Raw genomic sequence first — 18,038 nt, 5'->3', positions numbered from 1 at the left:
TCCTAAGACCAAGATAGCCTTTCACAATGTATAAAATTCAGCCAAATCTGAGTGCGGATTCAATCAATGGAAATATTATCTGTGATGTCTTAATACATTTGGCACAGGCAAGGAACAATAAAAATAGTGTGTATCAACCTGTCAGAATAGCCACTGAAAAACAATCCATAATATTTTATAGATTTGATCCAAGAAATTTTGGTAGTTTCCAAGGATACAATCAAGAATAAGAACCAGTTCCTGTCCCCAAACAGCCGTCATTATTGAGATACCTCCGGGGACTACAGAAAAGCAGGTAGACCCCATCCAAACTTACTCCAACATTATGTATAAATGTAAAGATAAAAAGAAATTATAAAGAGAACATGAAAAAAAAGAAACAATTATTCTTAATAGATAGAAATGACAAAACCTTGCAAAGACAACAACATGTGTCTTACATAATGAGTCTTGGTTTATAATAACCAATAACATGGAAAGTGCCCAGTTTCTCCCCTGAACACCACGTAATTGATTATCCTGTCCCATTTATTGAGCCTGACACAAAGCCACATTGATGCCTGTAAATACAGGTAACCCTCAGAGGGGAGAGATTTGGCTCCAGGTTTCCAGCGGAGAGACCTGGACCTCTGGTCAATGCCCTTCTCACCATCCCTGGCTCATCACATATTCGTAAACACACGATTATCAGCGTTCTTTCGGAATTGCAACACAAGGACAAGTTCCATTTGTAGCATTTTGTTCCAGATGTTTGTTAAATGGCGATCATAAAAGCCCATGAATCACAACCCACTTCCCCACAAAATGGATATGCACACCATCTTACTCAAAGGGGGTACACTCAATCGTGTAAGACAGAAACTAAACCTCTCCAAAAGGAGAGCAAATATAGAAATCAAGATTTGATAGCCTTGTTTGTTTTTAATGGTTCAAATGACTCTAATACAGTACTGATCTTGCTGATTACATTATATTTAATAGCTAACTCTTCAGCACTGCCATAAAGGAGGGCTCACTGAAGATTTGTCCAGAATTTCTTCCAATGGTGGAAGCCATTAGAGAAAACAAAAAAAATAAGTGTCATCTATGTGCCAGTCTCTATTCATTCGTAGCACCTGCCTAGAGAAGAACTTTGAGGTCCCATTCTGGCTCAGGAGGAAAGAGTATCAGGATGTGATGAGCATGAGTTGGAAGAAGGAAGGGAGCAGAAGGAGTAGATGAAAGCATTGCTTGCATTGGTCATGCCAGTTCCAGAGATCAGAATTTTAAAAAGCAGAGTCATGCAATGAAAAGTATACGGAGTATAGAGGCGAGAGAGTAAAATCTATACCTCTTTCACTTTGAGGTTTCAAATAAAGCTCCAAATCCAGGCTAGTTACCCTAAAATTGACTGAAGTGAAAATTAACTACAGTTCAAATACATGCCTCCCAATAATAGAATCAAATAGATTTAAAACTGGAAGAGGATAGTGTCCTAGTGAAATCTGCTCATTTCACAGAGAAACAGGCTCAGACGCACTGTGTGACTTATCATGAGAATTCCAGTCGAACAGGACTAGAATATTTATAACAAGTTTGGAGACCTTAGAACAGCAATATTTATGTCAGAGAATCTAGTAACTAGGGCATGACATACTAGGAAGACTCCAATTTATAGGGCTTGGTCTTACCTACTGGAATATAAGGGCATAAGGGATGGATCTACTAATGGGAACTTGAAAATAAAGACTTTGGTTTATTACTATTTTTTTTAGACTTTGGTTTAAAAATTACTTTATTTTTAAGATAATGATTAATACCACAGGATTTCTGAAATACACTCCCCTTCCCTTCCTTAGTCTCAGAAAGGAATTAAATGAAGCAGAGGTTAAATGAAAGTGGATAAGTGCAAAAATAAGGCTCAAAGTTTTGCTAAAAATGTTTCCTATAGTGGGCATCTATGTTTTTAGGCATCACGCACTCTCCTGATGGCAACAGCCACCCCAATGTCCTTTCTCGCATTCCGTCCCTATGATTTGCACAGGTTTTCACCCTGGGCTCCAGGAACTGAGCAGCCCGCTGATAAGTCAGTCAGTATATTCCATTATTATTTAAGGGCATAAAGCTAATAAACAACTTGAATGTATAAATAAAAGTGACAGGTTATGAAGTAAACTATACTCCTCTTTTATAGCAGTGTTATCAATCAATAGGCATTCCTCAAGCATAAGCTGAGAAGTGAAGGCACAAACATATTTAGTAGAAGATAGGAGGGAATTAGAAAGCTCTTTTAATTGAAGATTCATGTCTTTCTTGAGCTCTGTGAAATTGTCAGATCTTTTATTATTTCCTCTGCTAAATCTTGTCTGATCCTTTCTTCAATAAGACTTCTATTAAATGGATATCAGGTTCGCAGCGTGTCTGGTCCTGTTTCCTAGTTTTGTTCTCATATTTTTCATCTGAGCTTTTTAGTTCTGCAATACATTGGATATTACTTCTCAGCCCTTCTGCTATATATTATCAACTCGATTTGGGAATAATATTGATCAAATGATAAATAACATTTTATTGGAGGAGAAAAATACATTAGGTGTGTCTGGCAGGAATCATCAAAAAGTATTAGCCGGTGAATTCAGGAAATCACTTGGGAAAACAGACAACATGGGGAGACTGTATATGGGCTGCATATTAATGACATTATGATGTGAAAACCACAGATAAATCACACAATTAGGATCGGAAGTCACACGGGCTACCCTGTTTCACTTTTGAGATAAAGCATGGAAAGAATTTGGGAGAGGTCTTGGCACTGATGAAGGAAAAGATCACACAAGGGGGAAATTGTGTTATAAAAAAGGGTGATTGTGCTGAGCTGATCAGCTCAGAATATCTTGACTTATGGAGTCCTGACGTATCTTGCACTGATGGGTTAATACATTTTATATTTGTAGCTTTTCCTGTTCTATGTGTGATCATCCTGGTAGGAGAGGAAACCCAGGAATGAAGACTTTAGTCTCAATCTTCTGGTGATTTGTAAGCATTGGTTTGCATTACTGCCAACCTTACCGGCTTATTGTCTTGGTGCCCCTTGCTGCAAAATGAGAAGCACAGAGGAGGAAAAGGGTACGAGGAATTGAGCAGCAAAAAGGTTTTAAGATATATGGAAGAAGAAAGTATTTTGTGGTATGATAGTTCCTTCATACACAGAAGCCTATTTTAGTTGTTTTGTTTGTTGGATGCAAATCTTTCCAGAATCACTTGGAAGATTTAAGCTAGACTTTTCTCTTCAACCACTTTTTTCTTCCTAAAAGTATCCTTTTCCAGGCCAATTGTTCTATTTATTCATCTTTGTGTTCGTATTTTTGGCTTTTCTCCAATGACTGCTTATCCTTACGTGACCTTCATGTTTTTAATTAAAGAACAATGTTGATTATCACAGGTAGCTTGGCTCAAGTTCTGTCTGCCGGCCATTCCGACCCCTTTAGTGCAAGAGAGTTCAGAATTCCCCATAGGGGGGTGGGGGGATGAGGGGGAGAGAACAATTTCCAAACATTCTTCCAGGTAGCATAGATTGGGAAGTAAGACATCAATTTTTACTCTCATGCATTCCTTCCAGGCAGATGCCCACGTTTCCTTTGAGAGTATTTTTTCCTTGGCTTTACTTGGGATTAAACACCAATGGGGAATAAGAAGCCAAATCAGCTCAACCTCTGGAAAATAATGTCTAAACCAGTCACCGAGATTGCCACTCCCTTTCCAGGAAGAGGATAGGATTATCACCACAAGGAAATGGAGCCATTTTCATGGAAGCCTTCTCTGTGTACACTGGACTGCCTGCTTCGTGCCCCTGGATTCTGCTTGGAGAAGTTCACTCTTAATTTATAGACTTCTCATGCCCAACTTCCTGGCCTCCATTTCACTGGTTTTATTATCAGTCCACTGGGCTTTAAGGAGGTGGAGGTACATGAGTTCAACAATTGTATCTGATCTATGAGTTTCATCAAGATAATGAAACTTAAAAATTGTTTTCACTTCCTGCATTTATTCCTACTGTATTTTAAATGGTAAATACACACCTCAAGCTTTTTGTCTTTTTTATCAATTGTTTTGAGAGGGTAGTGGGGAAAAAAAGCAGATTCGAGGTAGGGAGCTAGAACGAAAACAATTCATTTTTGTCTCAGCGAGGTTCAGTTTCCTTGTTTGCAGACTTACTTCACAGAGAAGTTTGAGACCTGCAAAAAGCGATAGTTGGAATGTGTTTTCATGGGAAAATGATTTAATCTACAAATTGAGGATAATACTAGCCCTTATTTCAGAGAGCTGTTATGAGGATTAAATTCATAAATTTATAAAAATCATGTAAAGTGTGTAGCTTACAGAAAGCACTAAAGTCAACATCAACATTATGAGTCTTTTTGGTAAATAAGCTATAAATATGAAAGTTATTTAAATTAGGAAAAAGAGAAATAATAGAAAAATGGATAATGAGAAGACTGGATCATTTTGCTTCAGAAATAAGCAGGGGTTGGCTGTGAAGTATGTTGATGTCCTATAAAACTGGAGCTATCCCAGGACAAAGGAAATATCATCAATTTTGCCACATAGTTTCCAAACTTAAAATATTGATGAAAGATCGGAGCTAGAGTAAACAAAGCAGAAAATTGGGACTTGGTGATTTACTTTGTGGTATTGAAGGTGCTAAGTCTATCGTCCCTTTGCTCTTATTTCTACCAGTATTTTTCTTGAAAAGTGAGAGAGGATTAAAATGTATGAAAATTCTACATTTAGAGCAAAATTTCCATTTAATTTTAATTTCCTAGCATCTCCTAAAGATATGGCTAACAGAAAGTATAAGATGGCACAGCTGCCATGTTCACTTTGCATGCAAAATGGAAACTAATTCTAGAAAAACAATACCCATTTTTTATTAATGCCTTATCATCAGCACACATTATATGGTGTGTGTATATATATATATATATATACACAGACACACACAACATATTTATACACACACACGTACACACACACACATTATGAACTGATCTTTAACCTGAGGTAAAAAACAAAAATGATAGTCTTCACTTTGAAAAAAAAAAATCAGCACTGTAATATAATGTCAAATCAGATGGCAAATCTTATTTAGAATTGATTTAATACAGAATTTTGAACAATTCTTTTTGATTGTTGAAATTAGAACTCAGAGGCAATGTATTTATTTTAATTCCCTATGCTGATTCTAAATATGCAATGAATCCACCTAGATAATGCCGATCTAAAAATGCTTAAAAATAAATGAGACTTTCACAGGAAGAAAACTTTTTATGATATTTCATTACACATTACTTGGGAAAACCCAAAATCTATGTTCATATTGAATGGTCCTTTAAGATTTCAGACTATTTCTTACTTTATTATCTCATTAATTCTAATTATCCTGTGCGATAAATATGAGACAGGTGGATTTTAAAAAGTGATTTCTGAAACAGTCTGCAAAAAATGACATTGTCAAGTCAGATCAGGTAAATGTTTACTTATAAGACTGTGCAGTTGATTCGGGCACCTGGGTGGCTCAGTCGATTGAAATTGGGCTCTTGGTTTCTGCTCTGGTCCTGATCTCAGGATTGGGAGGTCAAGCCCCGCATCTGGCTCTGCACTGAGTGGGGAGTCTGCTTGAGCTTCTCTCTCTCCCTCTGCCCACCACACCAACCCCTGCTTGCATGCCTGCTTTGCTTTCTCTCTCTATGTGAATAAATAAAATCTTAAAAACAACAACCACAACAAAACAACTGTGTAGCTCATCAGCAAAACTCAAATGACGTAAGTAGCAGGTGGGACCAGCACTTTCCTTTTTATTTGTACCATCCTTCATTTCCCTTCCACACCCTCTTTCTCTTTCTTATTGCAATCCTCAGAAGGAGGTGGCTCCTCCTTTTCAGGTAATTTTTAAGTAATATTTAAAGAATATTTGAACAACTGCAGGTGCTAGTTGGAAGAAAGGTACATAACATTACAGATTCATTCTTCCTTCAGATGTGATACACTAAAAAATTTCTTGAGGAATTTTTTTTTTTTTTTTGTAAAACAAATGCATTCTTACACACTCCAAATCATCTTTTTAGGTAAATGAATACTGATACAAACTTGAAAAAGGATAAACTCTGAAGTGCTTCTAGATAGTCAAGTAGCAGATTTGTTTAAACTGAGGTACGTATTTCCTTGGGATTTCTTGTACTGAATGGAAAATGTAACCAATCTAAGAAGTGACAGTCTAAATTAACCCAAGGCTTACATTCCAGGATGCATGATTTCCATGAACTTCCTCTAAATAAATAAAATACCTTTGCCAATTCCAGAAATCGTTTTCCTTGTACTAGAAGTGTGACCTCTTGTGTCTGTTGACAAGAGGGGTTACACAATAGAGAGAACAAACTCTACCACAATAATTATGTGGGATTTCCTCAAAAATATGCATTCCATAAGATGACAAATTCCTTTAACATATAGGAAGAGATAAATAAAAGAAGAAACCATTATAAAAAACTTATAAAAACTTCCTTTAAGCTAATATTCTATTTTTATTTTTTATTTTTTTAAAGATTTTATTTATATTCTTGACAGAGAGAGAAAGAGCACAAGCAGGGGAGCAGCAGAGGGAGAGGGAGAAGCAGGAGGGAGCCCTAAGGGGGACTTGATCCCAGGACCCTGAGACCATGACCTGAGCCAAAGGCAGACACTCAACAGCCTAACTGACTAAGAAACCCAGATGCCCTAATATTCTATTTTTAAAAGGAGAAGGAAGAAAGGACTTGAATCATTTAAGTGTTGCTGGTCACATTTCTATTACAGAAATTACTAATGGTCATTTTGTTAAAATTTTAAAACTGCAGTTGCTTTTTGTAGGACATAGTTTAGATAGTACATCCGACTGTGTTAACTGATGACACATGACACACATGCACACGTTTTGTGTGCTTTGCATCTGTTCTGATGACGTTCGGTTTGCCCATTTTCACGAGCGTCCTCTATTACTAAATACAAACTGCTGTGGAAAGAATCACATGTCCTCAGTGCTTATCCTGCAGCCTGGACAGAACCATGAGAGCAGGATTGTTTTAATTAGTATTTCTTCCATATTCTGAACCCATAGACCATTTCTTCTTGGTACCTCTTAGATAGCTACCGGGTCACTGTTCCCTCTACATTTACCAGTGTCACAATGCTCTCTAGTTTATTACAATATCCTTCCAGTTGAATTTTACAAGCATATATATGGTTATTAGATAATGATGAAAAACTGTTTTTTAAGCATAGAGTATGTCTCCCTGAGTGCAGGCACTGAGATTTCATTATTTCTTATAAAGAGCTTGTGATGTTGCTCGTATTAGGCATGTCCCAAACTATGAAAGATTTGTATGCATGCGTACAAGCTGTCAGTTACAGCCTTCCTGACCTTTCCTATCCTCGCCTGGGTCAACTGCTTTCCTCCTCCCCACTTGAACTCCACCCAACTTCCCAAAACACAGCACCACTTAATAAGTTTGTATGAGAGTAGAGTAGAGAGTCTATCTTCCCCCCTACACACCCACACCCGCATCCTACCGCACCCTCCCCCTAGTTCTCGCTTCTCACCACTTCCAGCTCAGATTACTTCAGCTCAGGCAATGTTATGTTTCGTGTGTATAGAAAGATTCTTTCAACTCTTCCAACCTTCCTTCCCTTTATAAAACTTTCCTAATTACCCAGGGGAGATGGGATGTCTCACTTTTCAGATTTATAACTGTCCCCCAGAGAGTAACACCAACACCGTGCTGAGAAGCATAAGATAGAGCAACAATAATATATGCTTGGAAGACTAAAATAACTTCAATTTGGGGAAAATCTTGTCAACAATTTCAAAAGCCTTTAAACGTACCCCTAAATTTCTACACAAATACTTCTCCGTCTTGTGTCTTAAAATAGCCTTGTATAAGTGTGTAAATAAATTCCTCTTAACACCTCAGTAAAGTTGTTGAAAATAATAACTACATTTCTGTGAAAATGATACTGTTTTACCAATTTGGTTTAAAAGCCTATAATACACTAATTACGTCAGGTGGCATTTTTGGTAATCTAGAGAAGGTTGAGATCCCTAGGGTTTGAATCCTAGCTTTGTCACAATAGTCTTGGGACACTGGGAAACTCAAGCTTTCAGAGTCCTGCTTCTCTCACATCAAAAAGCTATGATGTGGAGCTCAATAGAACTAGTGATAACCAGTCTAAATGGTGTTTGTAAATAAAAGACAGTATCTGTACTTTTTATCCCAAAAGCTTAAGAAAATTAAAATATATTGGGTAGAAGTGACATAAACTATAGTGAATTGTACAAAGTACTACTGTTTGTATAAGTTAGATTGACCCTTGTTAATTTATTCTTATGCTACCTCGTGGGGTCATCTTCTCATATGTCCAATTTGTCATGTAAGTCAGCTATGTGATACTTGCCAATGGCTCTTCTTTGTTAAGAGAATAAAGTCTGTATCTTGACATCCCAACTCAATTCCTACTGTCCCCTCAGCCAATATACCCTGTGAAATATATCCAGCATGCAATAGTTGGGGCTCCTTCAAACACACTGCACACTTTAAACTCCTAGGCCTTGTTACTATTGATTCCTTTTGCCTGACTTTGTTACTTTGTCGATCTTAATCAATCCTTTTTATTCTTCAGTTCTCAGCCTAAATATCACCCCCACTTGGAAAGGTCCCCCTTCAGTTGGTTACACATGTCAAATTTACCTGTATTTATACATTTTATGCAATTGCATCAAGCCTTTCATGTAGTTCTGTAACTGTCCCCAGATGTCCTGGAAAACACGGCTGATTTCTTATTTATTATTTTAATCCAAAGACATAGTAGTATCTGCTAGGCAGAGGCCTTATGGTCAAGCATAGTGAGGAAGAGTACAGGGTCTGGAGACAGACTTAGGCTCAAAACTTAGCTCTACCACTTACCTGTTGCATCACTTGTGATATTCACTTTGCCTTTCTAAGACTCTTATTTTTTTATACATAAAGTGAGAATAATAATAGATGAAGGAGCTGTGCTAATTAATATCTTAGACTTAGTGCATGGTGGATATTAGCTACCTTGATGTGATGGTCATGATGATGATGATGATGATGATGATGAAAATAATAAATATTTGTTCAATAAAAAGATAATTAAATGAAATAAAGTCACTATTACTAAAACTTGTTTCTCTGGGACCAGGTTATTGAAATTCTAAATGACTTATTCAAAACTAGCTCTTGGAACAGAGTACATTTAGTGAGGTCTGGTTATTACTATAGCATTTACTTGGCAGGTCTCTGAGGGAGCCAAATTTGATGGAGGTGGGGAAGATGATGGTAATGATACCAAAAAGAAACTAACTTTTATTTCTCAAGAAGTAGGCATCCTGGGGATCTCTGGGTGGCTCAGCAGTTTAGCGTCTGCCTTTGGTCCAGGGCTTGATCCTAGAGTCCTGGGATCGAGTCCCACATCAGGCTCCCTGCATGGATCCTGCTTCTCCCTCTGCCTGTGTCTCTGCCTCTCTCTCTCTCTCTCTCTCTCTCTGTGTCTCTCATTGATAAATAAAATCTTAAAAAAAAAAAAAAAAGAAGTAGGCATCCTGGGTAACAAAAGTGCAGTCTGGTTATTATTGACCTAATACCAATTTTAAAGAACGGTACGAAAAGATGAAGAAAGCCAAGACTCTTTACACCAAATGCATAACCTAGACTATTCAGCAGTTGAGAACACAATATTTTAATTCTAAAAAGCATATGAAATATGCTTATGGAAAAAAATGTCAAAAATCTATCAGTGGATTCAGGAAAGGTGACAAAGGTGAGAACCACTGTTTGAACAGTTTTAAAGGGGACATTATAAGAAAAATAAAAAATAAAGGGGACATTATAAACATCATATAGTGTGAATTATAGCATTCTTTAAATAAGGGACTTAAAAAGAACTTGAAAAGAAAAAAAAATGCTGTTACAAATTGTGTTCTGTGTGAGAAGAAATCACAGGCCAAAAGATCTTGAAGTATTTTTTTTTTTTTTTCAACAGAAAGTATTTTCTGCCCTTCAGCTGACTATTGACTTAGACAGCAGGGGAAACAAAAACAAAACAAAACAAAAAAAAGTGCCCTGGATAATGGGAGATGTGTTTAAAAAAATCATTAAAAAGATGATTATAATCTATTTAGCTGCTGAAGGTCCAAATTGTGAAAAATTATTGATGTTAATGACGGTAATCATGACAGTTGAAAAGTATCTAAATAACAAAAAGGCAACACCATTTTTGAGCATTATGGTACAATTTGTAATGATTAGCGGAAAAGCACACTAATATGTTTGATGCAATATTTTGAAGGTCACTCGACGATCAACTTGCCATAATGCCATTAAATTAAATACACAATAAAAATCTAAGATTATTTATAGAAAGAATTTTGTAGTGCTTGTAGAATAGTATATTACAAATCCCAGCTGTATGTACAAGCAGAAACGCCTGATCTAATGCACCATTAAGCAACTGTAGCTGTGCTCTACATTTTTTAAACATTAAACTAATTATGATGAGGTTTAGTCTTACTATGTACTGCATATTTAATCTTTTTTAAGAGCCTATCAAATTGAATCACGAGATACAACTTGTTTACGCTATAAGCAAACACATGCAATATTAACAATGTACAATATCCTGGCTTAATTAGAAAAAGTCCATGTTATCTTAAATACATTTAGGAGTATAAAACCACACAGTTCTAATTTGAACTTGTCATTTAATTATATTTTAAAACTAATTTATATGACTTGGAACTATTTTCTTTCTTTTTCTTTTTTTTCCTTCTTTCTCTCTCTGCTACACAGAATGTTTTTCCATTGACCCAGTTAAAACTGAGATTCTACTAAAAATGAAAGAGAATAAGGACAGAGTGAGGCTTGAGGGAAGAGGAAGAGTGGCAGTGGAAACCACAGATAAGAAATCACGGAGACGTGATTGTCAGATAGCGTTCTGTTTATCAAATCAGTGAGCTAAACTGAACCCTGCCAGGACCTTTTCTACTGTTCTTGCTCTGGACTGTAGCCTCAAGTTCTGTAAATGAGATCTACTTTTTTGGAAAAGAATATATTTTAAAAATCCCCCCCCCCAAGGTATCATGCAGGTCTATAGGCAAAACCCTTGAATCTCTTAATACTGTCCTCAGATTTAGGAAGTCGTACTAAAGAAGGTCCCTGAAGGCAACATAGCAGTATAGCCTAGACTTGATGAATTCTCTGTTCTTTTGTTCCAGAAGGTACTGACTCTGCTCTCTGCAGCTCCGTTTTCCAGCTTCAGTTCAAGGACATTCTTTAATAGTTACACAAAAATAAGATATACACAGACTCCTCAAAAATCAGTCATAGAATATAAATGTTCAAGTGGGAAGTTCAAGCTTATTGTTGAGTTAATTAAGCTATTTGTTTTAAATCAAAACCCTGAAATCAGATAGTTTAATGCAAAACAATTTCTGGACAAGGAAAAAGCAATCACATCAGAATTTAATCTTACAAAACAATCCAAAAGAGGAAAACAATAAAGAGTGTTTACCTTCACAAATCGTGACACCATTTCCTGAAAATCCCATGTTACAGTAACAGGCTTCAACTCCATTCCGTACTTCACATTTTGCATTCGGAAGGCAAGGTGTCTTGGTGCAATTTTGAGCGTAGGAACAATTTAGCAAAATGGAAAAGCCCACTAAGGAAAACAGAGAAATATATCTTTTCAAAAAAAAAAAAAAAAAAAGGAAAAAGGAAAAAGAAAGAAAAAGTTCCCCTTCCCATTGTTGAGCTAGACTACATAACACAAGAACCCTTCTTTCTTTCTAGATAAATGGATTATGAGAATTTCCCAAGGGAGTATTTAGCTAAATAACAGCACCAGAGCAAGTAGGCAAAAGGATTAGCATTTTCTTCAATCTGTGTTTATCAAATAAATCTCAACAAAGCTATAATGTAGTAAACAACCGCGCTCTAGAAAAACAGCATTCCTAGATCACTGGCCTCTTCACTCTGAGGTGAGATATATTTAGAGGGAACTGCATGGTTATATGGCAATTTTCCTCCTCTGGGAATGATTCTGCGAAGAAATCAAGATGAATTGATTGGTGGGCTCTTTTCAAATTCAAATCTGTGTAATTTTAAGATGAGGAGCAACATACCATCACATCCAGGAGGACAAAATGCAATCATTACTATTATTTTTTTCTGTATTCCAATGTTCTTTTTAAATCCTGCATTTCCCATCATAAAATGTAAGCTACATTTTCTTTCACTAGGGGAATTCAAGGTAAACTCAGTGTGTTGGTCAAAGACCCATCTTTGGGAAATGAACACCCACACAGATGCGACCAACACAATGAAGCAGAAGGGAGAACCCCACTGAGTTTCAGAGTCATTGGAAACGAAGCTGGACTGTTAGGAAAAGAAGGAAAAGCGTGGGTCGATCCTTTTTTACTGTTGTCCCTGGTCTTGGGTCTTCTCGAGGAAGGACAGCCGGGAATCCTGCAAGTTAATGGTTCGCAGAACACTCAAGACACATAAACTGTCCTCATCTGGTCACCAGACATTGCTACCCCTTCCATTGGGGATCCCGGAGTCACACAGGACTGCGTAGACTGTCGAAACCAGAATTAATTCAGCTTCACAGAAGGGATTTATCCTTCTGCACAGCATCATCAAAAAGGTACCCGAAAGGCACCCCGTCTGGGCTGGCGGTCCCCTTAGAATGCCAGGAAACCTCCCGCAAGTGTCACTGGTTTGGGTTTCCCAGATTTCTTGAAGGGAGATCAGAAAACAAACAAACAAACAAAAAGTCCACGTCTGAGATTTTGGGGACTTTGGGGGCTTTGGGGACTCTGGGGACTCCGGGGACTTTGGGGACTCCTGGGCCTTTCAGGACTCTGGGGACTCTGGGGACATTGGGGACTCTGGGAACTCTGGGGACTCTGGAGACATTGGGGACTCTGAGGATTTTGGGGACTCTGGGGACTTTGGGGACTTTGGGACTCTGGGGACTCGGGGGACTTTGGGGACTCTGGGGATTTTGGGGACTTCGGGACTCTGGGGACTTTGGGGACTCCGGGGATGTTGGGGACTCCGGGGACTTTGGGGACTTTGGGACTCTGGGGACTCGGGGGACTTTGGGGACTCTGGGGACTTTGGGGACTTTGGGGACTCTGGGGACATTGCAGACTTTGGGGACTCTGGGGATATTGGGGACTCTGAGGACTCTGGGGACTCTGGGGACATTGGGGACTCTGAGGACTCTGGGGACTCTGGAGACATTGGGGACTCTGAGGACTTTGGGGACTCTGGGGACATTGGGGACTCTGAGGACTCTGGGGACTCTGGGGACTCCAGGGACTTTGGGGACTCTGGGGATTCCGGGGACTCCGGGACTCTGGGGATGTTGGGGACTCCGGGGACTCTGGGGACTCTGGGGACGTTGCAGACTTTGGGGACTCTGGGGGCTCTGGGGACTCTGGGGACATTGGGGACTCTGGGGACTTTGGGGACTGTGGGGACGTTGCAGACTTTGGGGACTCCGGGGACTCTGGGGACTTTGGGGACTCCGGGGACTTTGGGGACTCTGGGGACGTTGCAGACTTTGGGGACTCTGGGGGCTCTGGGGGCTCTGGGGACTCTGGGGACATTGGGGACTCTGGGGACTTTGGGGACTTTGGGGACTCTGGGGACGTTGCTGACTTTGGGGATTCTGGGGACTCCGGGGGCTCTGGGGACTCCGGGGACTCTGGGGACTTTGGGGACTCTGGAGACTCTGGGGACTCCGGGGACTCCGGGACTCTGGGGACTCTGGGGACTCCGGGACTCTGGGGACTCTGGGGACTCCGGGGACTCCGGGGACTCTGGGGACTCCGGGACTCTGGGGACTCTGGGGACTCCGGGGACTCCGGGGACTCTGGGGACTCTGGGGACTCCGGGACTCTGGGGACTCCGGATACTTTGGGGACTCCGGGGACTCCGGGGACTTTGGGGACTCTGGGGACTCCGGGGACTCCGGGACTCTGGGGACTCTGGGGACTCCGGGGACTTTGGGGACTCTGGGGACTCCGGGGACTCCGGGACTCTGGGGACTCTGGGGACTCCGGGACTCTGGGGACTCTGGGGACTCCGGGGACTTTGGGGACTATGGGGACTCCGGGGACTCCGGGACTCTGGGGACTCCGGGGACTCCGGGACTCTGGGGACTCTGGGGACTCCGGGGACTTTGGGGACTCTGGGGACTCCGGGGACTCCGGGACTCTGGGGACTCTGGGGACTCCGGGACTCTGGGGACTCTGGGGACTCCGGGGACTTTGGGGACTATGGGGACTCCGGGGACTCCGGGACTCTGGGGACTCCGGGGACTCCGGGACTCTGGGGACTCTGGGGACATTGGGGACTCTGGGGACTTTGGGGACTTTGGGGACTCTGGGGACGTTGCTGACTTTGGGGATTCTGGGGACTCCGGGGGCTCTGGGGACTCTGGGGACTTTGGGGACTCCGGGGACTTTGGGGACTCCGGGGACTCTGGGGACTTTGGGGACTCCGGGGACTTTGGGGACTCTGGGGACGTTGCAGACTTTGGGGACTCTGGGGGCTCTGGGGGCTCTGGGGACATTGGGGACTCTGGGGACTTTGGGGACTTTGGGGACTCTGGGGACGTTGCTGACTTTGGGGATTCTGGGGACTCCGGGGGCTCTGGGGACTCCGGGGACTCTGGGGACTTTGGGGACTCTGGAGACTCTGGGGACTCCGGGGACTCCGGGACTCTGGGGACTCTGGGGACTCCGGGACTCTGGGGACTCTGGGGACTCCGGGGACTCCGGGGACTCTGGGGACTCCGGGACTCTGGGGACTCTGGGGACTCCGGGGACTCCGGGGACTTTGGGGACTCTGGGGACTCCGGGGACTCCGGGACTCTGGGGACTCTGGGGACTCCGGGGACTTTGGGGACTCTGGGGACTCCGGGGACTCCGGGACTCTGGGGACTCTGGGGACTCCGGGACTCTGGGGACTCTGGGGACTCCGGGGACTTTGGGGACTCTGGGGACTCCGGGGACTCCGGGACTCTGGGGACTCCGGGGACTCCGGGACTCTGGGGACTCTGGGGACTCCGGGGACTCCGGGACTCTGGGGACTCTGGGGACTCCGGGACTCTGGGGACTCTGGGGACTCCGGGGACTCCGGGGACTCTGGGGACTCCGGGACTCTGGGGACTCTGGGGACTCCGGGGACTCCGGGGACTCTGGGGACTCTGGGGACTCCGGGACTCTGGGGACTCCGGATACTTTGGGGACTCCGGGGACTCCGGGGACTTTGGGGACTCTGGGGACTCCGGGGACTCCGGGACTCTGGGGACTCTGGGGACTCCGGGGACTTTGGGGACTCTGGGGACTCCGGGGACTCCGGGACTCTGGGGACTCTGGGGACTCCGGGGACTCCGGGGACTTTGGGGACTCTGGGGACTCCGGGGACTCCGGGACTCTGGGGACTCTGGGGACTCCGGGACTCTGGGGACTCTGGGGACTCCGGGGACTTTGGGGACTCTGGGGACTCCGGGGACTCCGGGACTCTGGGGACTCCGGGGACTCCGGGACTCTGGGGACTCTGGGGACTCCGGGGACTCCGGGACTCTGGGGACTCTGGGGACTCCGGGACTCTGGGGACTCTGGGGACTCCGGGGACTCCGGGGACTCTGGGGACTCCGGGACTCTGGGGACTCTGGGGACTCCGGGGACTCCGGGGACTCTGGGGACTCTGGGGACTCCGGGACTCTGGGGACTCCGGATACTTTGGGGACTCCGGGGACTCCGGGGACTTTGGGGACTCTGGGGACTCCGGGGACTCCGGGACTCTGGGGACTCTGGGGACTCCGGGGACTTTGGGGACTCTGGGGACTCCGGGGACTCCGGGACTCTGGGGACTCTGGGGACTCCGGGACTCTGGGGACTCTGGGGACTCCGGGGACTTTGGGGACTATGGGGACTCCGGGGACTCCGGGACTCTGGGGACTCCGGGGACTCCGGGACTCTGGGGACTCTGGGGACTCCGGGGACTTTGGGGACTCTGGGGACTCCGGGGACTCCGGGACTCTGGGGACTCTGGGGACTCCGGGACTCTGGGGACTCTGGGGACTCCGGGGACTTTGGGGACTATGGGGACTCCGGGGACTCCGGGACTCTGGGGACTCCGGGGACTCCGGGACTCTGGGGACTCTGGGGACATTGGGGACTCTGGGGACTTTGGGGACTTTGGGGACTCTGGGGACGTTGCTGACTTTGGGGATTCTGGGGACTCCGGGGGCTCTGGGGACTCTGGGGACTTTGGGGACTCCGGGGACTTTGGGGACTCCGGGGACTCTGGGGACTTTGGGGACTCCGGGGACTTTGGGGACTCTGGGGACGTTGCAGACTTTGGGGACTCTGGGGGCTCTGGGGGCTCTGGGGACATTGGGGACTCTGGGGACTTTGGGGACTTTGGGGACTCTGGGGACGTTGCTGACTTTGGGGATTCTGGGGACTCCGGGGGCTCTGGGGACTCCGGGGACTCTGGGGACTTTGGGGACTCTGGAGACTCTGGGGACTCCGGGGACTCCGGGACTCTGGGGACTCTGGGGACTCCGGGACTCTGGGGACTCTGGGGACTCCGGGGACTCCGGGGACTCTGGGGACTCCGGGACTCTGGGGACTCTGGGGACTCCGGGGACTCCGGGGACTTTGGGGACTCTGGGGACTCCGGGGACTCCGGGACTCTGGGGACTCTGGGGACTCCGGGGACTTTGGGGACTCTGGGGACTCCGGGGACTCCGGGACTCTGGGGACTCTGGGGACTCCGGGACTCTGGGGACTCTGGGGACTCCGGGGACTTTGGGGACTCTGGGGACTCCGGGGACTCCGGGACTCTGGGGACTCCGGGGACTCCGGGACTCTGGGGACTCTGGGGACTCCGGGGACTTTGGGGACTCTGGGGACTCCGGGGACTCCGGGACTCTGGGGACTCTGGGGACTCCGGGGACTTTGGGGACTCTTGGGACTCCGGGGACTCCGGGACTCTGGGGACTCTGGGGACTCCGGGACTCTGGGGACTCTGGGGACTCCGGGGACTTTGGGGACTCTGGGGACTCCGGGGACTCTGGGACTCTGGGGACTCCGGGGACTCCGGGACTCTGGGGACTCTGGGGACTCCGGGACTCTGGGGACTCCGGGACTCTGGGGACTCTGGGGACTCCGGGGACTTTGGGGACTCTGGGGACTTTGGGGACTCTGGGGACTCCGGGGACTCCGGGGACTCCGGGACTCTGGGGACTCCGGATACTTTGGGGACTCCGGGGACTCCGGGGACTTTGGGGACTCTGCGGACTCTGGGGACTCCGGATACTTTGGGGACTCCGGGACTCCGGGACTCCGGGACTCCAGTCCCTGGCCCTGAATGCCGAGCTGCAGCGCCGCAGTCCCGGGAGCACCAGGTCCTGGAGCCCACCTGGAGCCCACCTGGAGCCCACCTGCCCCCCGCCCCCGCCCCCGCCCCGAAGAGCGCGGCCCGCGGGGACTCACCTAGGAGCGGGAGGAGTGTCATTGGCGGGGCCGCGGGGCTGCGGTGGCGCGAGTGCGGCGGCGGCGGCGGCGGCCTGGGCCCGACGGGCAGGCGGCCCGGCCCCGCTCGTCCCGGTGACGCCGCTTCCTCCGGACCCTTCCGGCCTCCGCCGCGGGGCGCGGGCCAGGGCCGTCGGGTCACGCCCGCCCCGGCCGTCGCGGACCCCGGGGGGAGGGAAGCCTCGACCTGGCGGCGGGCGCGCTCCGCAGGCCCCCGGGGCCCCCACACCTGCGCGTCCTGGGGCGTCCTGGGGCGTCCTGGGGCCCCGACTCCAGCACTCGGCGCTCCTTTACTTGCCGACGCATTTCAGGGGACCCCGGGGGCCCGAGGCGCTGCGCCCCGGCTCCCAGCAGAGGGCGGGGCCTCACCTTGCGGGACCTCGGGCTTTGG

At 46.0% G+C, this 18,038-nt stretch overlaps 1 protein-coding gene across 1 annotated transcript in view; it reads right to left on the bottom strand.

Annotated features, from left to right (window-relative positions):
• Positions 1 to 17,698, bottom strand: part of ADGRL4 (adhesion G protein-coupled receptor L4) — a 112,909-nt gene extending 95,211 nt beyond the window's left edge. The window contains exons 1-2 of the mRNA XM_025417884.3: positions 17,609 to 17,698; positions 11,599 to 11,748 (exon numbers count right to left, since the gene is read on the bottom strand). Of these exons, the coding sequence (XP_025273669.1) occupies positions 11,599 to 11,748; positions 17,609 to 17,630 (172 nt within the window). The 5' untranslated portion in view covers positions 17,631 to 17,698. The remainder of the gene's footprint in view (positions 1 to 11,598; positions 11,749 to 17,608) is intronic.
• Between the last annotated feature and the right edge of the window lie 340 nt (positions 17,699 to 18,038).

The sequence above is a fragment of the Canis lupus genome, chromosome 6 (assembly GCF_003254725.2).
Source record: "Canis lupus dingo isolate Sandy chromosome 6, ASM325472v2, whole genome shotgun sequence".
In the NCBI taxonomy this organism is placed as follows: Eukaryota; Metazoa; Chordata; class Mammalia; order Carnivora; family Canidae; genus Canis; species Canis lupus.
This window is presented reverse-complemented; position numbering and strand designations above follow the sequence as displayed.